At 53.0% G+C, this 24544-nt stretch overlaps 8 protein-coding genes across 8 annotated transcripts; 5 read left to right on the forward strand and 3 right to left on the reverse strand.

Moving 5' to 3' along the window:
- Positions 1-286: 286 nt before the first annotated feature.
- Positions 287-5281, forward strand: BO86DRAFT_328832 (uncharacterized protein). Its single transcript, XM_025668653.1, has 6 exons — positions 287-2289; positions 2349-3613; positions 3671-3796; positions 3850-4052; positions 4106-4401; positions 4464-5281. Exons 1-6 carry the CDS (start codon positions 747-749, stop codon positions 5234-5236), a joined length of 4206 nt encoding a protein of 1401 aa, XP_025532932.1. The 5' UTR covers positions 287-746; the 3' UTR covers positions 5237-5281.
- A 383-nt stretch (positions 5282-5664) lies between these two features.
- Positions 5665-7537, forward strand: trr1 (thioredoxin-disulfide reductase TRR1). The gene is made up of 3 exons (XM_025671018.1): positions 5665-5944; positions 6006-6905; positions 6963-7537. Exons 1-3 carry the CDS (start codon positions 5923-5925, stop codon positions 7142-7144), a joined length of 1104 nt encoding a protein of 367 aa, XP_025532933.1. The 5' UTR covers positions 5665-5922; the 3' UTR covers positions 7145-7537.
- A 43-nt stretch (positions 7538-7580) lies between these two features.
- Positions 7581-11622, reverse strand: aof2 (putative lysine-specific histone demethylase Aof2). Its single transcript, XM_025668654.1, has 2 exons — positions 11392-11622; positions 7581-11301 (listed from the first exon to the last, which is right to left on the reverse strand). Exon 2 carries the CDS (start codon positions 11196-11198, stop codon positions 7605-7607), a length of 3594 nt encoding a protein of 1197 aa, XP_025532934.1. The 5' UTR covers positions 11199-11301; positions 11392-11622; the 3' UTR covers positions 7581-7604.
- A 478-nt stretch (positions 11623-12100) lies between these two features.
- Positions 12101-13455, reverse strand: BO86DRAFT_301210 (TVP38/TMEM64 family protein; the record flags this gene model as incomplete). Its single annotated transcript, XM_025667478.1, has 3 exons — positions 12101-12458; positions 12512-12931; positions 12986-13455. 3 exons carry the CDS (start codon positions 13453-13455, stop codon positions 12101-12103), a joined length of 1248 nt encoding a protein of 415 aa, XP_025532935.1.
- Positions 13456-14777: 1322 nt separating this feature from the next.
- On the forward strand, positions 14778-17999 carry BO86DRAFT_385040 (CCCH zinc finger and SMR domain protein). The gene is made up of 4 exons (XM_025671019.1): positions 14778-14917; positions 15008-16147; positions 16206-16934; positions 16989-17999. Exons 2-4 carry the CDS (start codon positions 15216-15218, stop codon positions 17551-17553), a joined length of 2226 nt encoding a protein of 741 aa, XP_025532936.1. The 5' UTR covers positions 14778-14917; positions 15008-15215; the 3' UTR covers positions 17554-17999.
- On the reverse strand, positions 17962-19356 carry BO86DRAFT_76796 (HpcH/HpaI aldolase/citrate lyase family protein). Its single transcript, XM_025677654.1, has 3 exons — positions 19208-19356; positions 18833-19053; positions 17962-18761 (listed from the first exon to the last, which is right to left on the reverse strand). Exons 1-3 carry the CDS (start codon positions 19245-19247, stop codon positions 18057-18059), a joined length of 966 nt encoding a protein of 321 aa, XP_025532937.1. The 5' UTR covers positions 19248-19356; the 3' UTR covers positions 17962-18056.
- A 208-nt stretch (positions 19357-19564) lies between these two features.
- On the forward strand, positions 19565-20750 carry BO86DRAFT_452676 (DUF846 domain-containing protein). Its single transcript, XM_025676942.1, has 3 exons — positions 19565-19995; positions 20127-20413; positions 20471-20750. The coding sequence occupies exons 1-3, from the start codon at positions 19853-19855 to the stop codon at positions 20605-20607; spliced, it is 567 nt and encodes a 188-aa protein (XP_025532938.1). The 5' UTR covers positions 19565-19852; the 3' UTR covers positions 20608-20750.
- A 2118-nt stretch (positions 20751-22868) lies between these two features.
- On the forward strand, positions 22869-23654 carry BO86DRAFT_374984 (uncharacterized protein; the record flags this gene model as incomplete). The annotated part of the gene is made up of 4 exons (XM_025670464.1): positions 22869-22871; positions 22936-23040; positions 23100-23168; positions 23235-23654. The coding sequence occupies 4 exons, from the start codon at positions 22869-22871 to the stop codon at positions 23652-23654; spliced, it is 597 nt and encodes a 198-aa protein (XP_025532939.1).
- Positions 23655-24544: the final 890 nt, after the last annotated feature.

A 24544-nucleotide genomic window follows, 5' to 3' on the forward strand; every position in this document is an offset into this window, starting at 1 on the left:
GGTGAGAATTGAGGGTGCCAATCACACTATAAGCCAGGACATATATAGTCATCGAGACTTTATCCGAGAAGGCTGTAAAAAGAGTACAAAATCGCGACAACAGAAAAAAGAAAAGAAAATTAAAAATGGAAGCCTGATATGTATACGTACTCGGCGGTGCTCGTGGTGTGCAGCCCCGCCTGACGCAGGAGCAAGAGGGAGGCAGGGCCGGGCTGGTTTGCCAGCCACCCGTTTATATTATTCTTCCTCCCCACGGCCGGCCCCCCAGTTCATCAACGCATTTCAATCCTCCCCTCCTCCACTTGGACTTTGCGCCAACATCCATTGACACTCACCTGTATTGACACCCCCTTTCATCGCGTGCTCCGCATCTTTAGCCTGCATTTGTTCATTGTCCAGCCACCAGTCAACAATACCAGAGCCCGCATTTCGTGGCCTGTGTAACACAACACTCAAGGGAAGCGAGCGTATACTTGTTTTGCCCGCTTGTAATTATACTCCGCATCGGCACGTTGCCCGCCGACGCCGCGTTGCAACATTGACTATACCGGAGGTCGCTCGCTGTCATTATCAACTATGCCATCATAGGCATAGGCTCAAATTGCTTGGTAAACACTATTCATAGACGCAGAGTCAGATTACTCGATTCTCCTTGACTACAGCTGTGACCAGTCTTTTCAAAGTCGTCGTTCCGGGCTTGCGCTACAGTGCAAGTCGCTCCTCCAGACCACGAATCCATCCCAACCATGGCTACAGAAAGTACCCAAGCGATGGAGCGCGGAGACACCATGTCTTCTGATCAAGTGTTCAGCAACACCTCGCGCCCAGTCACATCGCATCGGCGACAGCCCTCCCAAGGATGGTTCTCTGCCGAGCACGAGCCAGATGGGGAGAACTATTCGAAGAGCGTGAAGGATCAAAACATCCCTCTCGTGCCTTACATCCCCGAAAGGCCACATGGGAATCGTGCATCCCGCTCAGGTGCCACAAACACCAAAGGCCGAGGTAAAACGCACCCAGAAGAGATCATGGGGCGGACAGACAGGCTACCAACGTTAGAGCCGTCTCTGTGGTCCGGGGAGAACGAACCGCCACAGGCCACCAGCATCAAGCGACACGGAGGTGATGGTTCCAAGCCCGCAGTCTCCGGAAGCCAGGGATCTCCCCTGAGCCGGTCGAATACGCGGCGATCTACAGCGGACCATGGACAGCCCTTGGCCTCGGATCGCTCGCCCCTTCAACTGCTAGAGGTATCATTAAAAGAGAAGAAAAGAGCACGGGTGTTGGAGGCTGAAATGAAACTCAAAGAACGAATGCAAAGGGAGGCCGACGGCCGAGCATCTGCATCCTCGCAACCCCCAAAGCGGGTCGATCCAAGAGGAGCAGGCCGTGAGGACGTGCCACGAGGCATGAGTGGACAGGCCACCAGACAGAACCAGCCTGCTGCATCAGGTGCGAAGCGACCAGAACACCGACGACTTGCTTCCGAGCCCCGAGCAGAATATGGCCCCCTGGAACAAAACCCATATGAGAGGCCCAGACCATCCCGCACCAGAGCCCCTTCTCTACAGAACCCAGCGGCATACGCGGCCGACGAGGGCCCCTATGCAAGCGCTAGACAATCGAGCGCGGCGGTAATGAACAGAGGCACCGCCCCCCGACGAACGGTTACTGTAAGTCACAGACCTGCAGGACCTATGGGTCCACGAGCGATGAACACAGGCAGTCACCAGGATCCGCGAGCTCATGCCTCCGCTGCCTTTGATTCAACTCCTCCAGAACAGGATAAGATGGCGCCCTACGGCAGAAAAAATGGGACTGGTCAAATGGAAACCAGTAAGCCGAAGCCGGGGCCGCAAGCACAGCATGAGTTCGTGGCTCAAAAAGGTAGACCATTGCCACAAGCTGGTCCAGACGCAGGTCCTTCGCAACCAAAGACAATGTTTCCACCAAGTACTGCAAACAACCTTGCCGGAGTTGCTCCGGAGCTGTCTATTCCATTGGGTGCTGACATGAGCGCCGATTTGAGCCGGGAGACTTTCGGCACAGAAACGAGTGCGCCGTCGAAACCCAAGGTCTCATTTAATGTGCCACCGCCCACACCTCCTCCACTATCGGAGTGGAAGACCGCACAAGTTGCTCGATTGGGAGCTTCCGACTTTGACTTCCAGCGACTTGATGCCGATCGAGGCAAGGCGTGGTGGGAGGGCGCAACGGGTAATAATCGTCGACGCGGCAGGGCTCTCCCCAGCGACTTTCCGCAAAGAACACCAACTCAAAAATCAGCAGGTAGGCTCTTCGGTGGGGATCCAAGGAAAGTTCCAGTACTGATAAGCATTGTCGCTTAGGTAGCAAACGCTTTCAGCCGCCGATATTCCTGAAGTGCGGGCCTCTACTCCGGTATGGCGGATTAAGGCGAGTCCGCATTGACGGGCCCAATGGGCCATTCAACAAGGAGACATGGAGAGGTAGCATCCTCATTGTGACCCAAGATTCGCGCTCGTCTTATGAGCCATCTCCGACCCTACGATTGTTCCCACAACCAATGGATCTTCTCCCCCCTCCACCAGTTCAGGTCGATGGTGAAGAAGCTCGCCTTGCACCCGAGTACGTTGACCCTACGGCAGGCTTGATGAAGCTGGGGCGAGACGGGCGGGCTCTATATATCAAACCAGTGGACCATATTGAGGAAGAGACAGACCTTTCAGTAATCGAGAATGACGATGGCCTATTTGAGATGTCCCCAAGCATGGTCGACTACAGCAGTGAGGGTGTCAAGCAACCTGTTCCCGCCAATCGACTCCACCCCATGGACGGAGAAGTCGCTGGAAGCTACACCGAGGTCACTGGAGCTCGCCTCTACGCGGACCCAGGACGAGATGTGACGTTCTGGAGGTTCAACATCGAGGTCGAACTAGGCCCTACCCAACAGCGGATCGCTTATAGGCTGAATCAGGGACCTGCCATAGGTTTCTGGGTCCCCGCACGTGGACAGTCAATGAACATCGTGTTCCATACGGGCAACGGTTTTAGCGCAGCTGTCAATCCCAACAAATTGTGCGGGCCTGATCCTTTGTGGCGTGACATATTGACTGAGCACCAGACCCAGCCCTTCCACGTCATGATTGGTGGAGGTGATCAGATCTTTAATGACAAGGTCATAGCAGAAACAGCCCATTTCCAGGAATGGGTAAAGATCAAGAGCTTGGGCGAGAAGTATGACGCTTCGTTTACAGCCGAGTTTCGAGCCGAGCTAGAGGATTTTTATCTTGGGAACTACTCAGCGTGGTTCTCGCAAGGGCTCTTTTCCTTGGCCGGCTCCCAGATTCCCATGGTGAACATGTGGAACGATCATGAGATTATCGAAGGATTTGGGTCCTACCCCGAGGAGTTCATGAACTGTGCTGTCATCTCGGGACTGGGCAACATCGCGTTCAAGTACTACCTCTTGTTCCAACATCACAGTGTTCCTGAAGAGACCGAGGCTGAGGAGCCGAGCTGGCTTCTTGGAGCTCAACCAGGTCCATATATCAACCAAAAGAGTCGGCATCTATTCATGTCTTTGGGTGACGGAGTGTCTTTCCTTGGATTAGATTGCCGTACGGAGCGAATGGTAAGTCGAGGGAATACCAGAATCAGGTCGCGCCTACTGACCCGTGTGGTGCTACAGACGGATGAAATTCTCAGTGAACAGACGTGTGATCTGATCTGGGACCGATGTCACCGCGAGATAACGAGGGGTGAGACCAAGCACCTGATCGTCTCTCTGGGTATCCCAATAGCATACCCAAGAGTGGTATGTGATAGATCCAAAACTCCCAGCGCACAGTCTTGCTAACAGTTTCGAAGGCAATGGTCAAGAACATTCTCAATAGCCGCAAGTCTCTGGGTAAAGCCGGACTTTTCGGCGGCTTGGTCAACAAGAATGGCGGCAAAGTAGAGATCTTTGATGACCACTGGACGGCCAAGCACCACAAGTCAGAGCGGACGTATCTGATCGAGGACCTTCAGGACTTGGCCGCCGAAAAATCAGTCCGAGTCACTATTTTAAGGTGAATCCGAGTCCCGTATACTACAAACCGCAGCTGACTGGTTTTCTTCCTAGCGGCGATGTCCATCTGGCCGCCGTCGGCCAATTCTATTCGAATCCGAAACTGAACCTCCCCAGAGACAAAGATTACCGTTACATGGCCAATGTCATCTCCTCCGCTATTGCGGACCTGCCTGAGACGGAGATGATTTCCGACATGCTGAACAAGCGCAACCGGGTGCATCACATGGATACCAATACCGACGAAGACATGGTCTCTCTTTTCACTCACGATGTGAACAACAAGCCTCGCAACAATAAGAGACTGCTACCTCGACGCAATTGGTGTTCCATCCGCCAATACCAACCAGGTCGGTCCGCCCACAAGCAGCCCGTGCGAGTTATACGGAGCGTTTTGCTAACGTACTCCTAGGTTCTACGCCCCCAGGCACACCGCGATTTGCTTCGAGGCCCGGCATGGAGGAGGCTCGCCCGCGTAAATTGAAAAGGACGCTATCACTGACCCGTGGGGATAAGCCTCCCAGCGGAGGCCTATTCCGCCGGCTTTCTGGCCGTGGCCCGCCGCCTACGAAGGGATTTAACCTGGGCGATGCCCCAATCGGACGACGGATGAGCATGGATGGGCCCTTCACTTCGGCTGAAACAGGGGATGCCTTCCAGCCTGGATTCTTACAACGTCGCCCCACGAATGCTAGCCAAAGGATGGGCAACCGTGCGGGCGGAGGGCTAGACGCATCGAGCAATATGGAGGAAGGCCTAGCTATTACGCTCAATCTCGAGCTCAACCCCAAGGATCCAGCCGGTATCACGACGCCATACAAGCTGCTGGTTCCCGCGCTCCGATACGAAGGGATGGACTTTGACCTACCAGCCGCCCCGGTCGCCAAGGGGTGGAAGAAATGGCTGGGAGTCCGGGGCGCCAAGAGAGAAAGGCTGCCAGCGGAGGACACGGAGGTTGAGGATGACGATGATGATGGGATGAGCGACGAGGAAGATGACGAGGACGAGGGTGCCTATGAAAATCCTCGAGAGGTATATGGTGGGGGAGTGGGCGAGGGTAGTAGTAGGATGGCCCCAGCCGGGTTAGTGGGTGCGAGTGTGGACGATATGGAGGGGGAGGAAGAGGGCGAGAAGGAGGAGACCACTCCTTCGAAGCGAAAAAAGTGGTTCGGACGATCAAAGTGAGGGGGGAAGGGGGGAGGGGAGATGATTGACGATAGTGACATGTACTGTAATGTACTCGATGATATGATTGATGAATGAACGATCTGTTGACTTATGTTGGTTGACTTAACTCTGTAGATAATGAGCTAATCTGATCGATAATCAATGGCGGTCTCGGCCGGCCGCCGCTTGGTAAGCCGGGCACGTGACCAGGGCCTCGCCGCAGGTGATTTGTGAGAGTCCCATTCGCTGCGTTATTCATTCCTGAGCATTTATTTATCTGACTAAAAAGACTTTAACCGCCTTATTCATAATTGTCCAAGTCTGGATCCAAGGGGATAATTTCATCTAATTTCATCGGGTGGTGTTGTTGCTGCCCTCTTAGCTAATCTCGCCCCGGCCAGCCCGACTTTCTGGTGGATTCGCTGCCCCTCCGTTCGACTTCTCCCATCAACTATTAATTCATTCTTCTTCCCCCCACCACCAACTCAGCTACTTACTTCCAACTTTCCCCCTCTCTCTCCCATAACACCGCCAATCTGTTCTCCTCCGCCTTTCGTCGGTTTCCCTTCTCCTCCCTGCGTGCATCTCTCGGATTGACTGCAGCGGCCACTTCTTCGCTCCATCAAAAATCCTCACCTGCTACTTCCGCTTTCCCGAATCCCCTTTCGACGCCACTGCGCGCCAATCCTCCTTCATCCTCCAGAATGGTTCACACTAACGTCGTCAGTAAGTATTCTCGCCTCAATTGGGTTGCCTGAAGCGGGTCTTAACCATTTCTGCCCATTAGTTATCGGCTCCGGCCCCGCTGCGCACACCGCTGCCATCTACCTCTCCCGTGCCGAACTCAAGCCCGTCCTCTATGAGGGTATGCTGGCCAACGGCACCGCCGCTGGCGGTCAGCTCACTACCACTACCGACATTGAGAACTTCCCCGGTTTCCCCGATGGAATCGGCGGCGGTGAACTCATGGAGAACATGCGCAAGCAGTCCATCCGCTTCGGCACCGAAGTGATCACCGAGACCATCTCCAAGGTCGACTTTTCCCAGCGCCCCTTCAAGCTCTGGACTGAGTGGAACGACGGTCCCGACAACGAGCCCGCTCACACTGCCGATGCTGTCATCATCGCCACCGGTGCCAACGCCCGCCGTCTCGACCTCCCCGGCGAGGAGAAGTACTGGCAGAACGGTATCTCGGCCTGCGCCGTCTGCGACGGTGCCGTCCCCATCTTCCGCAACAAGCCCCTCTTCGTCATCGGTGGTGGTGACTCCGCCGCCGAGGAGGCCATGTTCCTTGCCAAGTACGGCAGCAGCGTGACCGTCCTCGTCCGCAAGGACAAGCTTCGTGCCAGCAAGACCATGGCTCAGCGTCTCCTGGCCCACCCCAAGGTCACCGTCCGGTTCAACACCGTCGCCACCGAGGTCCTCGGCGAGGAGAAGCCCATGGGCTTGATGACTCACCTGCGCGTCAAGAACGTCGTCTCCGGCGAGGAGGAGGTCGTCGATGCCAATGGCCTCTTCTACGCTGTTGGCCACGACCCCGCCACCGCCCTGGTCAAGGGCCAGATCAACCTCGATGAGGATGGATACATCATCACCCAGCCCGGTACCAGCTACACCAGCGTCGAGGGTGTCTTCGCCTGCGGTGACGTTCAGGACAAGCGCTACCGTCAGGCCATCACCAGTGCCGGTATGTTTTCCTTCCTCACCCAAACTCCAAACCCTTGCTGACCTTTTACTCTTTTAGGATCCGGCTGCATTGCTGCCCTCGAAGCCGAGAAGTACATCGCCGAGAAGGAGTCCAACGACGAGGAGCCCGTCACCAGCGTCGAGAAGTCCACCGTCAAGCCCACCCAGGAGGTCAACGGCGAGGTCAAGAAAGACTCCGAGGGTTCTACCGCCGAGTACAAGTCCAACCCTCTCCTCTAAGCGATGTCGTCAAATCCTTTCCTACCTACCGCCCTCTACAACCCTTCTCAATGCCCTTCCCTCGCATAGATCAGGTTTCCATTCCTAGACTAGACACCCAACCCCCCATTTGTCATTCTGTTTGTGCATCATACACACAGAGGATGATACCCCTTTGTCTCGTTTTCCGTCAGGAATTTCGCTTTGTTCCGATTCTGTTACGGGTTTATATCTTAGACTTTAGCGTTTTTATTTGTTTTATGATCTGGTCTCATGTTTGTGATATACAACGTGATACACACACACGCACACAGCAGGAGGGCTGGTCGCGTTTCTCTTCCCTGAGTTTGAACGATGACTGGGACTTCTGACTGTGAAATACATTATTACAACAAGGATAGAATTAGAATAGAAAGTCATGAACTTCTTGAAATTGTCTTGCAATAAGAGTATAATGCTGAATTCTACTGCTTTTCGTCGCTTAGGAATGAGTCGAGCCGTTCACTTGCTGCTGTGGCTGCTGTGGCTGCTGCTGCTGAGCAGAAGGAGGAGCCATAGCTTGTATAGATGTAGGAGCGTTCCCGGCACTCGATACAGAAGTGCCGTTGACCATGCTGGTGCTGCTGTTGCTGGTGCCATTATGCACAACCCCAGCAAGCACATCACCACTGGCGGCACCACCACCGACACCACCAGTACCGTTCGAAACACCACCGGCAGCAGCATCCCCCAAACGAAGACCCAACTCTTGCTCCTCCATCCACCCGTCGAACGGACGCTCCCGACACCACCGCTCCCGAACCTGCAGGGCGCGTTTCTCCCACTCGGCGACCTCCCGACGCCACTGCTCCACGACCGCCGCGTTGGCCTGCCGGTTGGCCTCGATCCGCTCGAGGTAGGGCCGCTTCTCGGCCGGGTCGGCCTGGCGCCACATCTGGCCGAGCGCCTGGCGGATCTCGTCGCGGGCCGCTTTGGCGGTGGGGTCGTTGGTGGCCGCGCGCCGGGCCTCGTCGCACTGGGCGCGGCACCGGGTCCAGACGTCCTTCTGATACAGGAGGAATGGGTTGAGGACGGCGCGGGCGGGACGAGGCAAGGGCGCCCCGATTTCCGCAGTGATGGCCGCCCACATTGCCTTGTCGTAGGCGGCGCGGCGGAGGGACTCGGGGGAGGGGTTCGGGTCGTTGGGGTCGGTGGGTTGTGGGTTGGGGAGGAGTGGGTGGATGGAGGAGGTAGTGGCGGATGAGGGATGATGCTGTTGTTTGCGTTTTTGGCCGGTGGTTGCGGTTGTGGGTGTTGTTGTTGACGGAGCGTGAAGGATGTCACCCGGTGGGACGACCTTGGCACCCTTTTCTGGCACAAGAGGGGTAGGGATCTCGATGGGTCCGAGGGTGTGGTCGATGATTTCGGAGGCTGCGCGGAGGCCTGACAGGTAGGCGCCGTGCACGGTGGCAGGGTGGGTGCCACAGGTGGCTTCACCGGCAAAGTGCAGGTTGCCGATTGACTGGGCCATCAGGTCGTAGTCGCCGGGAAGGGAGTGGGCGGCGACGAAGGAATAGCTTCCGCGAGTAAACTTGTCACTGGCCCAGCGGGTGACGATCGTCTCCAGAGGGTCGGGGACAGCAACATGCTTGAACACGTTGCGGAGCTGGCTAGTCACTTCGGCGATGATCTCGGCGTCGGGCGTGCATTCGGCTTGGTGGGCGGCGTCACCGGCCATCAGGGCTATGAGCACAGGCAGACCGGTCGTTCGCATGCAGTTCCAGAAGAGGTAGAACCGACCTCGATTGGCGGAATAGTCTTCTTGTCTCATGCTGTTGCGGTTCTGGGGCTCGCGCAACAGGCCAAACATGTCACGTTCCGTGTCCCAGAATGGTTGGTCGAATACAAGAATCACCTTGTTCATGACTCCAAAACCTAGCCGATCGATTGCCCCCAGTTTCCATTCAGGAAGAGGAGGGGAGAATTGGATGCTTCGATGCTTGAGAACGCCCAGGGAGCCTGTGAAAACGACTTTGTCCGCCACGAAGCTCTCACCGTCTTCACACTGGATAAGGGCTTTTTGTTTGCCGCGGCCAGTCTGATCATAAGAGACCCTGCAAACGACTTTGTTTGGACGTACGTCAAGCTTGGTGGGCAATGACCACAGCCCAAACGGAAGCTGCTGGTATCCGCCGATGACCTGCGAGTGCTCCCCTTCGAACTCATTGCCCATATCCTGGTCCCAACCTGAGAGACTGAGCTTGCCGACGTTGGCTGCATTTGCGTATTCTAGATTGGCCATATGCCAGTTCATCAGTCGCATGTCCTTCGGTGTCAGCGGCAGCATGTGCTGGTATTGCCGGACACCCTCATCTAAGACGGCCCCCAGAGTTTGATTCCGAGAGGCCTTGGCTATGGGATCTAAATCAATTTTCTCAGTGTCTGAGACTCCAGGTTTCAGACTCCAGCCCATTGTCTGACAAGCGAGCTTGGTCGGGTTCTCTTCGTTGCTGTCCGCGTTTGCTGAAGGAGCACCGACTGGTTTGATTTCTGCTGTCTTGTGACCCACACCTCTACGGACCTTTTTGGCAGGAAACAGGAGCCCAATCGTACCGGCAGCCCTGGCCTCTTCGTATTGTCGGACAGTCAGGCCATCGTTAGTCACGATGTCACGACCATTATCAATCAAGTCTCGTTCGCCTTCCGCCGTCGGGACTATCACGGATTTGTGACGATAGAACCCCGAACGATCCAGAACATCGTTATAAAGCATCTCAGCTGTTGCGTCTCGGGCTTCGTCTACCGCAGAGCCATCAACATCGTAGATCGTTGAAATATCACGTAGCAGATGATAGGGGAGAGCTAGTTGGCCGCGAACGATCTGATCCAACGGATTGCCATGCTCAAACCCCACGATGATCTGCGCGCCCATCTCGGCTTTCGGCACCAGACCTGGAGCCAATTTCGAGGACTGCAGGCTGCGTAGCGGATGCGAGTAAATACGACCGCCAATCCTTCGTCTCCCTTCCAGGACCACCACCCGTGGAGACGAGTCGGCATCATGGTAATGGCGGAACAGTCCCTCCAATTGTCGCGCACAGCTCAAGCCTGCCACACCTGCGCCAATGACCACGATTACCGGGCCATCCTTCCGACGACCCTTCCTGGGGTTTACCAGGGCGGCGGGGATCTCCGCACACCCGAAATTGATATATCCATTCCTGATGAGCCATTCATAAGCGAATGAGGCAAGGTTCACCCAGCGATAGTCTTTCGTACATCCTAGTGCTTCCTCTTTGGTAACGCTCACCATTGGGTTTCGCGTCCACAAGCGTAAAATCCCATTTCGGATGTTCAGATACACAGTGACTTGAAGATGACACAAATGGTCCTGGAGCGCATCCTGCTCCTTCTTGTGCAGGGCGTAGGGGTTGAGTCGAGAGGCATACGCCGCTTCAACGCACTGTTGAGCATATACAACCGCAGGCATTCTCGGCGGAATCGACGATCGCGGGCGATACTTCATGGGAATCGGTATGCGATGCGGACGGTCCTTGGGCTCGGTTGAAATCGAAGCAGAACCCGAGGACAGAGCGCCGGTCAATGTGGTGGACGGGGAGTCAGATCTTAATTGGCTAGAGCCGGATGAGAGGCAAGAGTATGAGCCACTTATCGAGCCATTGAGATGATCGCGCGGTACAGTCGTACCATTGGGTGCATGTATTGTGGATGCAATGTTGGCAGTGGGAGTCGTAGCAGCAACCGCAAATTGTCCGTTCAACCTTTGCGAAGGATTCGTGCTTTCCAAAGCAGAAGGCTGCATTGCGCTGCCATTCAAGGTCGGTGTCGCGGTCGAGGCCATGGCACCATTCGTATTTACAAGCCCAGTGGCATACACTTTGGTAGGCTGGATCATTGCAGGAAGCCGCGCCGGCTGACTGCTTTCAGGAAAGACATGCCGAGCCGAGAACATTGAAAATTGTCCCCCGCTACTGGCCATAATACCAAGGCTCGTAGGCAAATATGGATTCAACGGGCTGGTATGGGAGACGTTCCCATTAGGGCCCTGAGGAGCCAGAGAGGCAGCGGTTCTCATACTAGCTGTATGTTCCTCTATCGAACCATGCTAGGTTATTTGACTATGAGAAATCCCTGACTTCGGGAAGCGCACGGCTTGGCTTGAGGATGTATAAGGTTTCCTTCAAAGGCGAGTTAGAAAGTCACCTCAGGAATTGACACACAATGCCAGAGGCCAGAGATATCTATACATAGAAGAGTAGTTGACTTACCCTTGATCGACACCATTTATATCAGGCTAAGAGGGTACTCGATTGGAAGATCCTTATCAGCCAAGCCCATGATGCCCCAGTTCCCCCACTGATGCAAGCATTGAAGAGGCAAAATCAGTGGTATACCAACCTTGGAAGATCGCACTTCTAAGCCACAGCAAGATCCTCTCTTTTTCTGCCTCTCTCGCCTATGAGAGGGGGGACCGAATCAAGGGGGGGGGAAAGTGAGAGTATGCGGAGAGCGGAAATGAAGAGGAAGCGGCGATAAACGACAGATGGAGATGCATTTCTGGATCGGCGGCATGTTCGCCCGGATCCCCGCCAGTCCGCTCTCTCGCCCGATCTTCCCCTACGCAGGCCATACACTACATAATAACTACGATAGATATGATATAGGTATGTTTACATGAGTGCTTACGACTGCCGTGATTAGGCCACTGCCAATTTGATTTTACTCAACAGATGAATTACAAGAAAGGCAGAAAGCCACCAGGGTGCTGCCTAAGCGTCGCCCTCGATGAAGAATTTCCCATTCTTCGCAGTAGAACCAGTCTCCAAACCAGGAAAACAGGATTCTTGAAGCGTCATAATCATCACTCTCTCTTTATAGGATACAAGGCATCACTCGTAGGAGAAAATTCTAATCAAGAACAAGGGTCTGATGTATATGCAGTGTGGTCTTTGCCGGAATCCGACGGTCCTAGAAGCTTCAGTCTCGGCGCACATGGGTATGCAAGGTATATGTCTCCTCGTGCGCACCGTCTTCATCCCTGAAGGCATCCGAGTCATTGTCAGTGAATTCGTCCCGATAGCGCGACGACTTGCCGTGGCCGCTCAAGGTCTCGCTTCCGCTCTCGTCATCGATAGCCAATTCCACGTGATCATCATCCAAGTCCGTGAACCCGATCTGTTCCTCCTCATCGCGGGCAAGAGTTCGCGCGGCCCTATCGACGTCCGGGTCCTCCGAAAAGGCCTGATGCGAGCGATGAGCGGCATGGTCCGCCTGCAAAGTCCGTCGAATGTCCTCACGTTCTTTGGCCTCCAATTCCTTGGCTCGAGCCAGAGTTCTAGCATATCACATTAGCGGGGATGCGGTGGCAAGTTGGATCGCATGCAGTACCTTTTGTATATATACAGTCCGGTGAAGACTCCGATAGCAATTGTGAAGATTATACTGCAGATGTTGACCGCCTTCGAGCCAGCGCTCATCTTTTCATTGTTTTCGGAAAGAATTCGAAGCCTGCTGCCGATAAAGGCGGGCACTAGTAGCTTCGGGGAGACAATTGCCGTGGCGAGTCCATACATCAACGGATGAACGGTCGGAAAAGTCGATACGGCTCCATTACATACGGAGTAGGGAAGTGGGCACAGGCGGATCATGCACAGCAGCTTTAGGCCATCGTACTTTAACGTCAACGAGAGGGCTGCAAATCGTTTGTCGCGCTCAATCAGCCGATGCACAAACTTAGACAGAACCGTGCGAGAGACGATGAATGAGACCGTCGAGCCGAGCACGGTTGCAGAGGCGTAGAGGAGCCATCTAGTGGAAATGTCAGACCCATGAAGCATCGTAGACGAATGATGCCCAACTCACCCTTTCCATACGCCAAAAAGATAGCCGGAGACTGTTCCGAACGTCGACCATCCTACCAATGGAGGAAAAGAAACGAAAAAGACACATAGCCAAAGGATGAAGAAGGCCAAACGGGACTTCTCCCACTGTGCTGCCACGGGCCGGATCCAAATGAACACCTTTCCGGTAAAGAACAGGAATGCCAGTCCCAGCATGTTAGCCAAGATAAAAGCACCTACAGCGCCGACTCTTTGCCAGAAAGTCATCTTCCGCCATGCTGTTCTAATGCGCCGCGACATTTGAGTCGCTCGGTCGATGGCCTGCTCACGGAAGGTTGTGGGTTTCCGGCCAGCGGTGCCTGGTGAATTTCGCTGGGCGGAAGCTCGTTGACTCCATGGCGGGAAGATATCTTCGTCCGACGGAGAAAAAGCTTCTGGCGATGTCGGGGAGACAGAGAGAGCCCGCGCTGTGGATGTATAATCCGCAGGCATTTTTGGGATATGGGCAATGTGAGCGAGTCGGGGGAGAGTTGGAGTATGGAGATCGATTAGTTACCCCGAGTGAAGGCCACAGGATCGACAGCCGAAAGTGGAGCGGGAGCCTGAAAAGGAAGAATGACGAAACGGGCGCAATCCGAGGGAATTTGATATCGTCTCAGGGAACTTTTTTTGATATCGGTCGCAGCACGTGTTGTACCCAATGGAGTTCCTAGTACCTCAATTCCCAATTGTTTCTCGAAAGGAGGGCGTTTTCAAGCCCTCAACTAGAAATCGGACATGGGCGGGGATAAGCGGAAGGGTTCGTCCACGGGTGATGCGATGATGAGGTGTGCAAGTGCAGTCGGACGGAACGAAGAAGCAGCAACGGGGTCAAAGGAGAATTCAAGTTGAGAAGAGAGGAAGGAGCTGCCCAGTAAATAGTGCAAAGTCCCTACCTCTTAACGAAGCTTTTCTCCCTTTTCGGAATGATCAATTATTGAGGGCAACCGTAGGGTGCAGGGTCCGAAGAACGGTTGAAGCTCTCTTGTGCTTTTTAGCTGGTTGCCTGGAGAGAGTTCGACATCATCAACTTCTGACTAAGGCAGGAACGGGGTCTGAGCGGGTGTTCCGGAATTTTACCATACCACAATACGGGTATGATGGATACCAGACAATCAACCATACTATTGTCCTCTCAATGGCAGGCATTGCGAATATAATATCATCTTCTTGACCTTGATCGATGTACTGTACTCAGTATTAAGTACACCAGGACAGGAACAAATGTATACACTCCACTAGCTTCTTCGAAAGGATGGTGAGGTTGTGTTGCCTAGAACACATCGGCAGATCTGTTGCTGTATGTATGTAAGTTACTCAGTCTGTAGTTATGTGATCAGTCTAGAAACTCCCCCTCTCCCCGGATAAGCCGTCGGTTCCTTCAGCAATCAGACCAGCAAGATGACCAGGAGGGCGAAAAAGGGGCCGAGGGGGCAAATCATTTACAGCCTGACATGACAGCCTGACAGCCAAAGACCAATCCAATAATGTTTGTCATGGCCAGAATCAAGAGCATACAGGCTGATCTAGCTGGTCTAGGTGACTGAGGAAACCATCGAAGCCATACTAATAAGGGGGAGGTGGCCACGGTTCCTAGGAGGTACACAGTAGGTACCTGTTGTACCTTAGGGGCTATTCAGTGGTTCCAAGTACCTACGGGTACTCTACTGGCGGGATTAATCACTCCCCATCTCAATCCCAATCAATCCCCCCCGTCAGTCTTCCCCCCAATTCCTCTCCTCTCCTCTCTCTCTCCTCTCTTGATTCATTACCTCCTCCCCTCTTCGCCCGACCCCTCTTCTCATTCACCCTTTCTTACTCCCGCGAACAAGCTTTCGTGTGGTCGACCCTCTCTTTCTTTCATTCCTTATGCCTCTTTATTGTTTCCGTCTTTCGTGTCGTTGTTGATCATATGGTGAGCGCAGATGCAATGTAATCACCCGTGGAACTGCAAGCTTGTTGTCCTGTCTCCCATCTAATGTGCTAACCTCTTTCTGTCTCATAGTCACTCATATAACCAACAAAGAAATCGTCTGGGATTCAACTCAATAATGTATACTGTTCTGTGAAACGCGCAGCTTTCCTTCCAAAATCCCATGCCCTCTGTTCAACTGCCCGAGCCTCGCAACCAACGGTTACCCCACATCTCTCCTTCCCACCGTGTTTCCATTGCTTTCTAGCTGCACTAGCCAGCCACAACACCTTCTTTCACCATGATTTCAGAAGAACTTTTGGAGGAGTGCTTGCAGATTCTCCAGGATGAAGCTCTTGATGAGGAAGATCAGGCCGAGAAAGTCGAAGACTTTATTCGAGAAAAGACCTCGTTTTCTGGCCCAGCTCTCGAGAATGCCGTGCTGGACGTTCTTTGGCGCCATCGAAATCGCACTTTGCCCAACGCCTCTCCACCTCCTCCTCGCCATACAGTCATCCGTCGCTCGTCCCCCGCTCCCTGGCAGATGGCCCGCTCAGCCACGCCCTTATCGCCTCATTCCAACCTAGGCACCAGTCCTGGAAGCACTTCCTGGCTTCAGAGCTCCCGAGGGGGGTATCCGCGACCCCCGCTTTCCTCAACAGTATCACCCTTCACCTCCCCGCGCCCGTCACCTCGGCTCGCTTTGGCTCAACCTATACCCCACTCTCCGAACTTGAATGCATACGAGTTTTCCGACCAGAGTCATGTGTCAGACTTCTACGGAGATTTTGGCAGTGATAGCAATGTCGATTGGTTGGTCGCGGATGATGCCAACAGTGTCGCATCATCCTTAGGGACGCCGAGTCTCACAGCAGCATTGAGTGCGACGGCTCCAGAGTTCGTTCCCGATATGAGTCCGCATGACATTCTGCGCACTGTTCTCGGAGACAAACGGTCAAATGATGAGATTGAAGCAGCACTGGAAGCGAATAGCTACGATCTTGGCGCCACAATCGCATCCCTTTCACAATTCACAGACGGAGACGCTTTGCTGAATCAATCGGATGATAGCCATGTTGTGGTGGGAAAATCGATGTCCATGGAGCAGCCCAAAGCTGCCAGTCCGTCGCTGCAGAGTCGCAGTCCGGTGGTCTGCAAATACTGGCTGTCCACCGGACAATGTCTTCGTGCGGACTGTCGGTTTAGCCACGACCTCACCAATCACCTTTGCAAGTATGTTGAAACTATCGCAGGCGCGATCCAGAAACCTCCTCAGACTGACGAAACATAGATATTGGGTGATGGGCAATTGCCTTGCCGGTGACGGTTGCCCGTTTTCTCATGATCCGTCAGCCCTGGTTGCAAACATGAGCTTGTCAGACGGAAGTCAGACAATCCCGACCGGTCCGCAATTCCATATAGAGAATGTTTCAGATGCTTTCCCTCCTCTCCAGTCTGGGGTGGGAGACCAGTGGGGTGGCCAATACATTGGAAAGTATCCCGGCCACCTATCGGGCCTCTCTGGTGGGAAGCATTCGCCGCAGGCTATGCAGTATGTTATGGGGAAACGAAACGGCAGCATGACAAATCTTTCTCGCCCCCATTCTCGACCAGGGAGCCGACATCAGCATAGGGACTTGAATCCGGCTGCTCTGTCGGTGGATGATCCGGACGCATTCCCTACCCTGGCTGCTATGAGCGCGAGGAACAGTGGAAAGAAGCATCATGGAAAACGAGGCGCGCACAATCGTGAGAACAATCCAAGCAAGGAGAATCTTCCCGCTTCCCTAGCAGATGTTGTTCGCATGTCACCATCCCCAGTCCCAGGAAAAGGAAAATCCACGTCCAAGAATGGCAAGGACACAGCCAGAGGCCGAGAGTTCAGCGCCGCTGCCCAGTCTATTCCAGCGCCACAGAATATCCCTTGGCTCGAGACAGGGGCCCGTGCCAACGAACAGTATATCAAGTATCGGACGAAGGCAATAGGCCATGGTACGGTGAGAAACAAGTTCCTTCAAGGGTAAGTCTACCGCAATTGTGAAGTTGGCTTATGAAAGCTAATCCATTGTTGAAGTGCCGCCCAAGCCTGGAACCGGAATGATGCCAGGGCAGCCAAGGCACTTTCTTTGCGGGGCCAAGCTGAGAACGAAGCAATGAGGAAGTGCCATCGCGAAGCAGCCCGGCAATTATATGAAGAACGGAACAAACATCTATCTCATGCTGGCCTAGAGGATTCATCAGAGGAGTTATATGTCGATCTGCATGGGCTGCATCCAGAAGAGGCTATTGAATACCTAGAGAAGATTTTGTTGAAGCATGCTCGTGAGGGCCGGAGAGTGGTCTATGCCATCACTGGCACCGGCCATCATTCCAAGAACGGCAAGGACAAGATCGGCAAGGCCGTCAAGGCCTGGTTGAACGAATGGAAGTATCTCTTCCGCGAGTTCAGCGTCCCAGGCGAAAGAGGTGGATATGTCGGGGGAATCTTAGGCATTGACCCAACGAGTTATGACAAGAGTCTGGCCAAGAGCCTCGAAGAGAGTGCCGAGGCAAAATCTGACGTCGATACCACCCCGCCTGTGCTAACGATGGGCAAGATTCAGTTGTTGAAACGCGAGGATTTGGAACCGAAGTCATAATCCATACATCTTCTGCCAGCCCTGTGTCTCCTTTCTTGAGATGGCACACGCAACCTTCTCATCATATCTTACTCCTCTCTATCGATTTTTACTCTAGTCTCCTTGCTCATAGCTCAGATAATATCTCGGGAGGTTGCTGTGCCACCACGCGCTTCGACAGCCACTATCAGCAAGCGGGATCGAACTCGAACGGGGCCCTGCCCGAGGACGGATGCCACGAGCATGTTGCGCAAGTCACAGGCACGAGCTAACTTAGATCGTCCCTTTCTCACTTCCCCCCGTGTAGAGCGTTAAGCCAGCTACCTATTATAGCGTGCGTTTTTCTATTATTCCCACCATGCAGACAAGTCCGACCTTACGCCGGCCGGGGTAGGCTATGCTAAATATGGAAGAACACTATAACATGTATATACCTTTTTTCCAGCATGCATATATGCGTCTAAGTAATCGAGAACTGATGCTAGCTGATGCCGTACTGATTCCCTCGTAACAAGCCGAACTATTTACTCCGGCTCCTGACCCTTCCACTTCTCCCTCAGCTCTCGCACATTGAATCCACACGCCTCAGCCTTCTTGACCACAGCCCTCGCCTTCTCCGCCACCGGCACATCGATCATCTTCCCATCCAGTGTCCAGGCCCCACGCCCGGCCTGCGCCGCCTTGTCATCAGCGATACACACCCGCACCGCCCACTGGACTTCCTCGGGATCGGGCCCGAAGATCCGCTGTGCGGTCTCCACCTGCGACGGATGGATACACTGCTTCCCATTGAAGCCCAACCGGCGCCCGTCGCGACACTCCTCCTCCAGAACCGCGGGGGGTGACGCCCCGTCGCCCTGGCTCGATCGGTAGGCGGTGCACACCAGATCGATCGTCGAGGGGAGTTCCGCCGCGCGGGCCGCGGTGGCGATCATCGACCGCGCGAACAGGAACTCGGTGAGCGCGGGGGTGCGCGTGAGACTGAGGTCCAAGGCGAAGTCTTCGGCGGCGAAGATCAGACCCTGGAGGAGGGGGGTGGCGGCGCAGATCTGCGTGAGGTTGGTGAGGGATTTGGCGGATTCGATGAGGGCGAGGAGGGAGATGGGCGGACGGTTGGGGGTTTGTTGTTGCTGGGAGAGGGTGTGGGTGATGACGTCGGTGACGAAGGTTAGGTCGGAGGGGGAGTTGACTTTGGGGATTACGATCGTGGTAAGGTTGGGGGATTGGAGCTGTGGCATGCGGTTAGTTGGCGCTGTGGTGGGATTATATGGATGATAAAACAGGTGCGAGGAGAACCGACGACTTCGGTGAGATCGCTCAGGGCGAGTCCACTGTCCACGGAGTTGATGCGGACCGCTCGCTCGCGAATCCCCTCTGGTGCGGGCTGGTCCAGCGCCCTCCGCACCAGCGAGCGGGCTTCCGCTTTCTTGTGCGGAGTCACGCTGTCTTCGAGGTCGTAGGCCACGCAGTCGGCGGTTAGGGTGCGGGATTTGTCGATGAAGCGTTGGGAGGAGCCGGGGACTATTTTATATCATCTAAGTTTCTCATCCGTTGGACGTTGTGTGTGGGCTGTGCTGGTGTAGGTGGTTTGGGGGGGTGGACAACGCCTCTGTAGGAAAATGCGGGGAGAGCTCCGGTGGGTTCGCGATAAGTGTACGATAGTCTTGAGACATACTGTAGAGAAGAGCTCGACGGAGCGTGTTACGGGCTGCCATTGTGATGGGATTCGAGGCTTGATCGTGTCTTCTGAGTATCCTGGCGTGTGGATTGACCAGCTGAGATTCATCCGGTGCAAGTGGAGAGTGCGACAGAGACAGAGAGGGTGGAGGAAAGAGGAGAATCTGGACCGATGGACATCCTCGGGTTGCTGGCCGCGGCGCATAAAGGCTTCTCCCGCCGTCAGGAACTCTCTATCGGTCCAATGACCTCATCCACTAGGGTGGATCACCCATGCACGGTCCGCCGTGGAGAGATCCTCTTCTCCCTCCTTGCCTCCTGGCTGCATATTCATGAGCAATAGTAGGGAACCCAGCGAAGTGCTGAGTTAGCTTCATTCTGCCATCGTAATGTGCTGAGAGTCGGGCGAGAGGATTCGCATCCGTTAAATGGAAGAATAACAACCGTTCATATAGCCGGCGGTGGCTCCGCATTCTGCCAGTATCCACCGCCGGGACATGGAGACACGCAGCATCAACGCATTGAGCACATTCCTGCTTCTCGTTGCGTGTTAAACAGCTTGACTGTTGTTCCACCCTCATTATCCTTTCGTTTGAAAACCTCTGAAGAGCTGATTGACTCTGGAGTCTGCACCTCAGTCAACATGGAACAACAACCTCTCCAACCGCAACAGGGAGATTTGAACTGGCGCCTCAGCGCCCACCCGATCACCCTACTGTTCTTCCTGGGCTTCCGCATCAGTGCCCTGTTGATGTACCTTTTTGGTGTTCTGTTCATCAAGAACTTGTACGTACTGGAGAACTCTGGCTCTCTTTATCATTATTTAACCCAAGACGATCCCACGGGTGTCGGCGATATCTCCTCATGGGCCACGCGACCAATTGTCCGAGCTCATCTGACTGATCTCAATCGAATAGTGTCCTAGTTTTCATCCTAACGCTGCTGCTCCTCTCTGCGGACTTCTACTACCTCAAGAATATTGCTGGACGTCGACTAGTCGGACTGCGCTGGTGGAACGAAGTCAACACCGCGAGCGGCGATTCACACTGGGTCTTCGAGTCCTCGGATCCTACCACCCGTACAATTGCCGCCACGGACAAGCGGTTCTTCTGGCTTAGTCTGTATCTTACGCCTACGCTCTGGGTTGGCTTGGCTGTTCTGGCCATCATCAAGTTGAGCAGTGTGATCTGGTTGAGCTTGGTTGGTACGTTTGCGGCCCCTTGTTCCCAGCTTCTACGATCTGGCTACTAACCTGTTGCAGCTATCGCTCTAGTACTGACCATCACGAACACGCTCGCTTTCTCCCGGTGCGATCGCTTCAGCGTCGCCAACAGTGCGCTTTCCGGGGGCATAATGAGTAACCTTGCGGGAGGACTGCTGGGCAGGCTCTTCAAGTAAAATCGGCGTGTTTCGTACTGTGTATGATCTTCGTCTGTCTGTTTGTATCCCTTTATCACTGGCCTGAATGTATGCGCGATTCAGGACCCGCCAACCAACATGTAGCGAGACTCAGTTATCAATCCAGAATATCTTGGAACCAGTGGATGTAGGTTTTCAATTGCACTATACTCATCGCAGAGCGGCGTAAACACCTGGAGATGTGATGAAATATCGTTCACCCTGACAAGTAATATTTTGCGTGACATTCCAATGACTAGCATATCCTAATGGCATCTAGCCTGATGCTTGCATGTGTGGCCAGTGCTTGTCACTGCCAGAGATTACCGCAGGCTGCTCTTGGGATCCAAGGCTCGATCTGTACTTGAACAAGATGGCCCGCTGAAAATGGCGTGGCATCTTTTCGAGACTGAACTGATCTGCTGGAAAAGGCACCAGAAACCGACTTGCCTGGAGCTTTGAGTTGCCTGCAAGATCAACAAAACTATCTTGGGTTTCTTTGAAGAAGTAGTACATCTATGTAATTAGGCTGACATCTGCCGGGTCTTTAGCCATATGACTTGATAGATTCAGGAAACCCATGCTCGCGAGCGTAAGGCTACGATCATTGGAATGTTGTCTGATTTTTATTTGAGCAACCTCTGAAACTCTAGCTCACACACACGCTCTTCTCTTATCAATAACCGCAAAGAAGTAATGATGTGAGCAATATTACCACAAGTTATACTGGCCCTCTCAGATATAGTCAATGTGAGAAGTGAATATCAAGAGCTCAAGATGATCCTCAACACCGGGTGAAAAACCCCCCCCGGGATCACTTCAAGGAACTTTGGTTTCAAGTGAGATCTGAGCTCGGCTGTTTATGTTGTGGGGACAAGATGTCTTCGAAGTGAGATAAAGATAAGATGCGATTGATTAAATCTAGTGTACCACGTTGTCACTGCAAGCACGTGGTTGGAGGCACGTGGTACCTAAGCCCTGTTAACAGGTATTATCATAATTCTTATTAATGACAGCTATCTACAGTATAAGTGCAACCAGGACCTTTCTTCACTTGTACCTTGAGTGGAAACCATAACCATCCTGATATCAAGAGTAACTTTGAAATCTCTTATATGAACTCATAATCAGAAAGTGATGTAACAGTAATGTTCTGTATTATCTCGACAGGTTCAAGATCTCTAGGACAAACAGAAGAATACCTTTAAGATGGCTTACATTAAAGGCCACTTGCATAGGTTTTGAACCAACCTTGCCTGTTTGGTTCTTATTATCACTAGCACCATCAAGCAATTTACTTTCTACCTTATGCTTAGAACCCGGCAGTGTCTACTTTTTGATTAACCAGCAGCCGACCAATTAGTTCTCTGTCTTGTTGTGTGCTTTCCTTACTGCCTACACCCTCTGCAGATTTCTTACTTTCTTTGTGGAGGCGAGGGGCGTTTTGCGTTGTGATGATTTCTGTTGAAGACATCTACACCTGCAGTCTCATCTGACCCTTGAACATACACAAACTTTCTCAAGATATTACCTGCCTCTCTTCTTTCTTTTTAACAACTGGGAATTCTCACTCCTTGCTCTGGCAGATCCAGACAAGTACTCTACAGTTCTATGAGTTGCTCCAATTGTTGGCCTGTTAGTTCAAAGAGTTGGTACTGAAGCTGTCACTCACACCAAGTGCACAATTGGACCGTCAACTCCTGGATGCTACAAGCTGGCCTAATATCCTTTGGTGTAATTCTTCTTGCCCCAATCTCACCCCTCTCTCCTACCGTCTGCTTCACGTCTGTCTTTCCACCGCACGTTGGACTCCCGATAACTGCCACATAGCTGGGCGGACTTATACCTTTCTGATCCACTCTTCCCACCGAGTTACAAGCTGTTTCAATCGAGCTATCCAGCTCCACACAACCCCTCTTTACCCTTCGAACGTGCCAATCTCCCCCATGCAATCGCCAGAGCCTCGCAAGAAAGCACAGGCCCGCCCTTGGACCACAGCCGAGAGGACCCGCCTCGCAGAGCTCAGAAAGCAGGAGAAAGAGGTGCCGTGGGTGGTCTTTCAGCAGGTATCATCTCTCATCCGGGAGTTATGCTCCAGTCACTGACACGTATTTGACTTTGCTAGAGACACTTTCCTGACCGAAGTCTTGCTGCACTCCAAGGGGCTTATTCAGTAAGCATACTCTATGTCATTTTATACTTGCAGAGTCTCCTACTAAGATTGTCAGAACTACTGCCGCGGCGAAAAGGAACCCAAAAAGATGGTACCTATCAGCCCTCCAACCTCACTCGGGCTATTCCCTTCTAACATGATATCTTTATCTCTAGCTCGCTCAAGGTAGTCAAGGCTCGGCTATCAGCAAGGGCAAAAAGCGCTCTGTGACTGGCTCAGGAACACCGGAGAGCTTTGCTGAAGCAAAAAAGACGAAGACGGTCTGTGGATTTGAGTAAGAAACCGTCTTCTGAAGGGTCCAACGCAACAGTACTGACAGCACAGCAGTGATGACTCAGAAGACGAGCCCTCCAATCAGCTGTTTGTGGAAGAGAACACATTCGTGAAGGTAGGCATGGGGAATCTGCTATCTAGTCGCACTTTGGGCGCTAACATATTTTCGAATTCTGATTAGGCGCAAGCTGCTGAAGAAAGTGATAATCGAAAGGCTCCGAAAACCGTCGACGTAGCAAAGATCGATAAACCCTCTTGCGACATCACCGAGCTACCAGAAGGAATGCAGTTCTTTGAGAAGATCATCAATGAGTACAAGTCATTGCAGCAGACCCTGATACAGACGGAGAGCAAGCTCCAGAAGAGCGAGGATGAGCTGAAAAGTCTGAAAATGAGCACCATGACTGATAAATGCCAGTTTGAGGTGGCTAAAGCCGACTTGCAAGATGAGATGGAGCTCCTCAAAGCAGAGTTGCTTCAGATCAAGACCGAGAAGGAAGAACTGAAGACCGCTACGGACAATGGAGGTTGCAAGCGTTGTACTGAGCTCGAAGAACAGTTCAACCACCTCTTTATGAGCTTTCGCCCTGCCCCAAAGTAGGCTCTCAAGCATACTGCGGCTCATTGAGGATGATTCTGAATACTTTGGTTTTGTTTCTTCCCCCACCCCCCTCCTTGTCGATGATCTCGTTGGTATCATTGGGACTTCCTCAATATCTCTGACTTCGCCGACCTTAATCTACCTTTTGCGTTTTTCATTTTGCTTTTGTTTCGTCGAAGTGCCTGGATACAGGTCTGATCTATTCTTTAGTTCTATGGCTTGGTTTTTCTTATGATATTCGGAGTCGTGAAATATGGATAAAGAACGAAGTTAGTTGAAGAATGTCTATTACAAGAGATCATATGAATGGCCTCAAGAGCTCCTATGTAATCATTTTAGGATTGAATTTACAAGTACTTGAACAGATAGTCAAACCAGAGCATAAGAGAGAGGGAGGTGGATGGCAACTGCAGGGAGTATTTGGCTCGTTTGTCTGTGTTCCCACTGTTGTCACTGGTTACCTGCTGCTCTCTTCACCTTCACTTTTCTTCACTCTCCTCTCCTCCTCTCTCCCTTTCTTTCAACGCCCTTCTCCCCTACATCTTTCCCCTCCTCCTCTTTCGTCATCTTACTTCTTCTTACCGTTTGTCATCGAGGTTCTTTCTACTCTGGTTTCCACTTTCCAATCCTCAACGATTCTCACCCCAGCACCACAGGTTAGTTCACTTTCTACACACAAATGTCAAGGGATCCGAAACAACACTTTATTACAAGATGCTTTTCTTGCAATAAAGCTACACCAGATCACATCAGAAGACGCGAGGTCCTATTCGCGGGTCTCCAGTCTCACTTCAGGCAACTGGAGGCTCATTCTACGCGTACCCACCTTCGACAAACTTAGTCCTTCCTTGAGATTATCCGAGTGACTGATGATATGTGTGCACCACAGT

The sequence above is a fragment of the Aspergillus japonicus genome (assembly GCF_003184785.1).
Source record: "Aspergillus japonicus CBS 114.51 unplaced genomic scaffold BO86scaffold_2, whole genome shotgun sequence".
In the NCBI taxonomy this organism is placed as follows: Eukaryota; Fungi; Ascomycota; class Eurotiomycetes; order Eurotiales; family Aspergillaceae; genus Aspergillus; species Aspergillus japonicus.